Source organism: Pecten maximus, chromosome 11 (genome assembly GCF_902652985.1).
Source record: "Pecten maximus chromosome 11, xPecMax1.1, whole genome shotgun sequence".
Taxonomy (NCBI): Eukaryota; Metazoa; Mollusca; class Bivalvia; order Pectinida; family Pectinidae; genus Pecten; species Pecten maximus.
Window position 1 is genome coordinate 15,083,194 of NC_047025.1, and position 8,392 is coordinate 15,091,585.

Below are 8,392 nucleotides of genomic sequence, written 5' to 3' on the forward strand. Positions count from 1 at the left end.
CGCAAACTTTTACAAACATCAGTGCTAGATTATCTTTATGGCCGAGGTAATCAAAATATTGCTAATCCTCTGGACGTTACATTGAATGTATGATGTGCATGGTATTCCGTATGTGTTTGATGTACATGCTATTCGTATGTGTGTGATGCATATGGCATTCTGTACATGTGCGATGTACATATTCCATATTTGTGTTATGCATATAGCATTATGTACATGTGTGATGTACATGACATACAACAGATTGATATATACACAATATTTCATAGGACTTATCAAAACGTGTTGGAATGAATTATATTGATATAGGTTCGACATCACGAACATTAAAATATCTACTTTAGTGTTTGTTTTAAGGAAAATGATGAACATTTATAAATAGAGATCAAGATTTTATAGCTATCACCAAAAACAATTATTTACTCTTCGTATTGATATTGTTATTTCTATTTTAAAATAGAGCTTTTGACCTATCACTGAGATGTCCGACCAGGGGGAGCTGTACGAAGATTCCTGGATTTTATATCATGTCCTGGACAGGATGATGGGGAGCCGGGAAATGGTTGCCGTCAGGAGGAAGCTGACACTTGTACGTGAGCAATTACGTAACTGGAATAAAACAAACCTAAAAGTCATTTTCACAGGAAGCTTAGCGGAAGGGATTTATATGAAGAGCTCGGACATAGATGAAATGCTAATTCACGAATCTGTGGTAGTTATATGTCCTGATCAGCCAACCAGAATCATACCAGTTTTCGCTAATGAAACAGTATTTATTATGAGAGATACCAACAGCCGACCTGGCTATGTAACTTTGCAGCTGATTGGACGGACATACACTTCAGACTTGTTTAATGCGATTGTACCTGTTGGAGATGTACACTTTATATCAAGTGAAATGTATGTACGGTTGTTTTCAGATCGAATTAGTGATCTACTCAAGACTACCGTATACACTCATGGACCAGCTACTACTGCGTCGGGCAAACATATGCATTCAGATATGGATTTTGTGCATGCGTTCAGATGTACTAGTTGGCCAAGTGAGAGCAATGAGTGGGTGAGTAGACATCGATTACATAACTGGCCGGATAAATGTTTGAGGGATCAAATAGTACAAGATGGTTGCCATCTTGTCCCTGTAGGAGATAAAACGTCAGCCTACACATTCCTACAATGGAGAATTTCGTTCGCGACTGCGGAACGCAAACTCATTCATTCTCTCAGTCATGTCCAGGTCCTAGTGTACTGTCTTCTTAAGTACCTTTTAAAACAGATATCTGGGAAGTTGAAACAAATATATGGGGATACAGATATTCTCTCATCATATATTATTAAAACAACTATACTCCATGCAGTAGAAAACACACCTTTATCTTTATGGGAAGAAAAGAATACATTTCTTTGTTTCATGCTGTGTTTAAATATTTTGGCCACGTGGGTGAAAGCAGGCTATTGTCCTAATTACTTTATAAAGAGGAACAATATGTTCCTTGGTAAAGTTCATGGAGAACATCAACAAAAACTCCTTCGTTTACTTGTTGAACTCCGTGATATGACATGGGGTTGTCTATCAATAGGAACATTCTTCCAACCATCTATAGGAGAGTATATTCAGAGAGTGAAAAATGGAATCTGGAAACTAGTACTGCCTACACCAGCACAATCAGAAAGAGAAATTGATTTTACAATATTTGAACCGGCCTTCGTTTTGTTTCGTGCAACTGATGTACTACCCGCTTTGAAACTTCTGAGCAAATCAAAGTCGGACATGGATGAATACGTAGCTTACTTCAATACAGTAAGTGCACTCTCTTTAAAAGGGATGGAGGTATTTGAGAAACAAGCTCCTCTCGAAGGAAACAAACAGAGGTATAAATATCTTAGGAAATGCAAGAAGTTTATATCACCACTTGCCGTAACTTGTACAAGTCCAGGTCTACTGACGTTGGCAACCTATCACTACCAGACTGGGAATTACATGAAAACACTGGAAATGTGTGGACACATGGTTTCCTCGTGGAAAGTTTTCGTTGAGAATATTAGTGAGAAAGATCAAGACAGATACGAACATCTCTACTGTGGGCGTGGGTATAGTCTTCTGCACAAATTTCAGCAAGCCTGTGTATCATACATGTTTTTGTTAAAACAATATCCAAATTTCTGTCCAGTCCATTTACAACAAGAGTTAACGAAACTCCTTAATCATGAACTTATAATCCCACCACTCCCATACGCCGTGTTCCTGACCTTCCTGTGTTACCATGAGCTTAACGATACAAGAAGACGTGACGCAGCACTGAAAGACCTTCGGGCCGTGAAGTATGATAAGAACCAGGGAGAAAGTAATTACTGGATTGTCCACAACTTCTTAGGGATCTGTTACGAAATGGTCGGTGACATACACATGGCTCTAAGGGAATACAAAAACTCTCTGAGTAGTGAAAAACGTTTGCCTTTTAATAATCCCGCCATGGAGAGGATAGAATGACTCGAATATTAACAATAACGACAAAGAATTTATTTTCGATGCTATGTAAAGGATCAACATCAATAGAAATGATTCCGTACTTGTTATATACAGGGTATTCTGTACGTGTGAAATGTACATATTCTATAAGAATGATATGTACACAATATTCCGTAAGAGCACAGGCGTCTGCTTCTGGTTGGTATTGTAAGAATAGAGGGCTAATATTTCTTCTATGAATACTAACCAGACGTCTGTGGTAAGATCGAGTTATCAAAAACACAGGTACTTGGGGTAAGAAATTATATATTGTATATATACTATATAGCCTCGTATTACTATATAAAATGGAGAAGCTCCATTTTATATAGTAATACGAGTCTATATATGGAGAAGCTCCATTTTATATAGTAATTCGAGGCTATATAGTATATATATGCAATATATAATTTCTTATCCCAATTACTTGTGATCAAAAAGTATTTGAATGAATTACGTTGACAATGTTTCGACAACACGAATATTATAAGGAAATTGATAAATGGGATCTGTAGTGTATACCCATCACCATTCCTTGATTCTATGTCATGTCCTGGACAGGATGATATGGGGCCGGAAGATGGTAGCCATCAGGAGGAAGCCAATACTTGTACATGTACATGAACAATTAAGAACACATATTTTTGTTTCATGATGCATTTAAATATTTTGGCCACGTGGGTGAACGCGAAGCATTGCCCTAATTACTTTATTAAATTGAACAATGTGTTCCTTTGTGAAAGTTCATGGCGAAATCTACAAGAACTCTTTCGTTTACTTGTTGAGCTCCAGGATATGGCATGGGATTGTGTATCGATTTGAACAGGCTTCAAACAGTACTCTATAGAAAATGTCAGCATTGTTTGAAATCCACTGTATCTTTTCACTCAGAAAAAGAATATGATTTGGGAATATTCTCGGAGTCTATTTCATTTTAATTTTAGCGCCGATGTACTTCCCAAAGTGTATAATACCACTAATCTCGGAATGTACAAGTAGATGACTAGTGACGCTGTCGTCCCATCACTATGCGTATACATGCTCTCATCATGGACATTTCTGCTGGTGGTGCTCCTAGTGTAAGGGATCGAGACAGTTATGAACAGCTTTAATGTGGGGCGGGTATACTCTTCTAAACAAATATCACAGGCATGTATAGCAAGTATTGACCGTTCTGTCTATACCCGTTACAGCCGGAGCTAACAAACCCAACGGGAGGATTCATGTACTTAATCTCCCTCTGCTCTCCTATGATGTGTTCCTCACGTTCCTGTCTCACCATGAACTTGTTGACACCAGACGACTTAATACAGCACTAATCCACCATCGGGACGTGAAATGTGACGAAATGCGGGGAGGGGGCACAGACTTGATTCCTTATGACTCAAGAACTGGAACTACATACGTGGGTCATGGTTTTACCTAGGTGAGACAGTGTGTTATGTACTAAACGTAGGTCACTCTGACCTACATTTTGATCTTTGGCCTACATTAAAGAACAACAGGCCCATGGACCTTTACGGTCACCTGTTTTTATTTAATATATTTCAGTTAATTAGACCTTTTTGGGTCTGCCCAGCAGCCCCTGATGATCTGTCAGGACCAGGATGTAGTCATAATGTTAACCAAGTTAGAAAGAATTCCAATAGCAATCAAAGAAATGATAGTCGAAAACTGGATTTTCCCTCTATAATGTTGTGTATATGGTTGTATATTTTATTGTGTATTAGCCGGTTTGGCCAGCGAGTCAGCCTCGGCTCGTCGGCCAGACATCAGACATCATCACGCCCTGTGATTTTCTGGCGGGAAGTTGAAAAATGATATTGGACTTCTCCGAAGAAGAATTATATTCTGATGAAGTTTTCTGAGTTTTGATATTGATACAACCAACATTTTGTTGTGAATATCTTCTTTGATTCGTTGTTTCAGCAACATGTTTTATATGTTTCTGGTTATTTTATGACTTTTGTCAATTGTGCGTTGGTTGATGAGACGTAGGCCTATATGACGTCATCATAAGTTAAAAAAGCCGGCACTTCTTACAGTTGTTTTCATTTCCAAAGGAAAGGAGTTCCTTCGTCGCCATGTTAGATCATTGTTTCATTTGTTTGACAGTTTAATTAAAAAATGTTTCAGTCTAACAACATGTTTTGAGATCCAGTTAATCAACTCCATACAGAACTTTGAACTTAGATATGAACTTATATCAGTACTAACAGTGACTTTTCTGAAAAAAAAATACCATTTTATAACAATGGACAGTCAGCACGTGAACTGTAAGCAACTGAACAATATCATATATATACATGTGTGCAATGTATAACAAAAATATGTACCTTTTATCTAGCTCTTGATTTATCAATGTTGATTATTATTGCTCTTTTGCCATGTCTTGATTATATTGCACAACATCATTGTTTTCCAAATGCTAGTGAATTTTTTTTTCTCAGATATATTATATCAGAAATATACTATTCATAAAGAGCGAAATCTCTGCTGATATTTCTGTAGATAACATGTTATATTTGGTTTACATTTTCAAGGATGAGCAAAAATAACCAGCTTTATACAGTTGGGGTGTATATACCAACTGATACAGTTGATGAATGGCTAAGTGTAGTATCATAATATTGTACACTGTGTAATGTTCTTGAACATTTGAGATTTTATGCTAGTAATACTTGGTGATATTGATATATATGTGTTAAATTGTATCATGTAGAGTTATGGTACTGTAATGAGAAACTAACGCCATGCTGAGGTATTTTTCAGCACACCAATGGTAAAATTGTGTTATCCCAATTTTATTTTGTGTATTGTTTTATGGGTGTGATGAAAGAACATAATATTTTGTAACAGTAAAGGCGTTTGATCTAGGGGAATTAATTTGGAACTCGAACTGTAAGAGTTCTTTCCCTCTATTTTAGCTCTCTTTGGAAGATAACATGATTCTTCAGTATAGATAAAGGACTTGGAACGCGACTGAAGCGAAGATTGTGGGAAAAACTCCCACTACGTCAGAAATCAAACATTACAATTTATCAAAGAGGAAAGTTAAAAAGGAAATAACCAAATCAAAACATTTGAAAAGCAGCATGCTGATAACATAAAAATAAATCAAAACATTTGAAAAGGAGCATGCTGATAACATAAAAATAAACAGTAAATTCTTCTGGAAACATGTCCTGTCAAAAACTTAGCCCAAAGAGAATATAAAAAAAATAAATATAGAACAAATCCCTGGATTTAGATAGAACACAAATCAAGAATCAAGATCAAGATCAATGTTGTAAACACTTGAAATCTAACAAACCTGTGGCCCACTAATTATATTGAAATCTACTGCAGATCTCGCTGCGGAACCTCTTAAAACTATTTCGAAAAACCTATGGATAAGGGATTCGTCGCACAAGACGGAAAAATTGCAGATGAGACGGCTATACATAAAATGCCAGAAAACTACAGGATAGTAAAAGATGAATTTTTGGAAAAATGGAACGAAACAACATGTTCACTGTTTGCCAAGTTGGATTTCGTAAAGACCACTCTTGTGTCGCACAACTAATTAGCGCATTAGAAAACTGGATGGAGTATCTAGATAATAAACACAGTATTGCCAAAGAATACTAAAAACATTAGCAGAATATGGAATTATACGCTGGATAGAAAAATAATTCTTACAAACAGGAAATAAAGGGTAACCATTTACGGCGAATAATCTTATTACATTGGTGTCAGAAACGGGATCTCCATATGGGGTGTTTTTGGGCTAACAATCTTTTCAATCTATATCAATGACCTACCCGATGTCGTCAGAAATACAAATATTTGCCGACGACACTCAAATCCCAGTACTGGACTCCCTTGATGACCAAAATGCTTTACGACAATATATTGATAGTCTCTACATAAGGTCAAACGACTGGCAACTTAATCCCAACTATACCAAATGTAAACACCTGCATCTAGGCAGCCCTGACCCAGGAGCCTACAAGTTGATGATGACAACTATTTGGGAGTTATCGTCGTCAACCAGCTAAAATTCAATAAACTGTGGAGAATTCGGGTATAAAGGCTGATCGTGCTTAAGACGTAATAAGGAGATTCATTGGACACAACTATGTTTACAATTCTGTACAAAACTCTGGTTCGACCCCATCTGGAATACGTAACAACATAATTAAAAATAACAACAAAGAATAGTGCTGCTCTAGAAAAAGTTCAAAGGAGAACAAGTAAACAAATAGGTAGGTATGCTGCTAACATCCACCTAAACGCCCAGAAATAGTTGCCGGAAATAGACCGCGGAAAGAAATTTGTGATCAAAATTTGGCACAAATTGCAACCAAGGTCGAGGTTACCGAGTTCCACATTCACGATAAACTTTAACCTGACGGAGAAGATAGTGGATGGACTTGTAGGATTGCATTCAAATATCCTCAGAACTGGACGCCACGATGTCTAGTTCACCACTGCATTAGGATATATACAGTAACGTTATGTCTGGAAAGATCCTACAAACGTCAGACTCCGGATGGTTCCGCTTCACATGCGAATAAATCGTCCAGGAATAAAACACCGTAACCTGTGGTTTGGTTTAACGTCCTATTAACAACCAGGTCCATTTATAAGGACGTGCCAGATTTTGAGAGGTGAAGGAAACCCGGAGTACCGTAACTATTTGAAAATCAAGGACATGTGTCAAGATATTATGAGGAGTTATAAGAACAGGATTCTGAAATTAGAAGAGACCACAAAAACTAAATGCGACAAATATAATGTTCACAAGATAAAGCAAGGGAAGAATGGCTCGGTACAGGAACACTTTAGCACAAAGGAATTGCCGAAGTAAGCAACACGGAAAGCCATGCCACAGTCACCTCAAGTTTCCACGAACGTTATTTCGGAGATTATGGGGCGCCGTTTTACAATTTATTCCCATTTGGTGATATCATCTATTCAATCAGTGGTGATATCACCACCAATTCGCTTTTCAAATAAGTGATATCACCTATTCGAATAGGTGATATCACTCATTCGAATAGGTGATATCACTCATTCGAATAAGTGATATCACCAATGGAATAGGTGATATCACTTCAAAATATTCTTCAGTAATATCACCTATTCGAATGAGTGATATCACCTATTCGAATGAGTGATATCACCAATTCATTGTTAAAGTGATATTACCTATTCGTTTCTTTAAGTGACATCACCTATTCGAATGAGTGATATCACCTATTCGAATCGGTGATATCACCTAATACAATCAGTGATATCACCAATTCATTTTTCAAGTGATATTACCTATTCGTTTCTTTAAGTGATATCACCTATTCCAATGAGTGATATCACCTATTCGAATGAATTATATCACTTAATGAAACGAATAGGTGATATCACTTATTCGAATAGGTGATATCACTCATTCGAATAGGTGATATCACCTATTTGAATAGGTGATATCACCAAATGGGAATAAATAGTAAAACGGCGCCCCATAGGAAATAATGACAGAATTAGGAGACAGTAACATTACAATATACAGAACCTAGGAGATAAATCTAATGATACGATACCAGGATTGTTAATAGAATACTAATAACATCCAATGGCAGTTAAGGAGAAAGGATCTAGTCCTAATCAAGATGATAAGATAATGAAAATGTTACAAGGTGAAGGAGCAAGCAGCAAAAATAGGAAGGCCTTTGTTTGTATACATGGGCAGCACTAATGTAAACAAATGTCAAAGTATAAATAATCAGGTGAAGATGACAATTTAAAAGGTGTGAAAATTAGCAATGCTCTAACGAAGGTGGAAACGGAACGACAAAAGCATCTGTAGGGGCAGGCGAAACAAATGAACAACAAAAAGTCTTT

At 36.9% G+C, this 8,392-nt stretch overlaps 1 protein-coding gene across 1 annotated transcript; it reads left to right on the plus strand.

Annotated features, from left to right (window-relative positions):
* Nucleotides 1-481: 481 nt before the first annotated feature.
* Nucleotides 482-2,491, plus strand: LOC117338466. Its single transcript, XM_033899820.1, has one exon. It carries the CDS (start codon nucleotides 482-484, stop codon nucleotides 2,489-2,491), a length of 2,010 nt encoding a protein of 669 aa, XP_033755711.1.
* The last annotated feature ends 5,901 nt before the right edge of the window (nucleotides 2,492-8,392 follow it).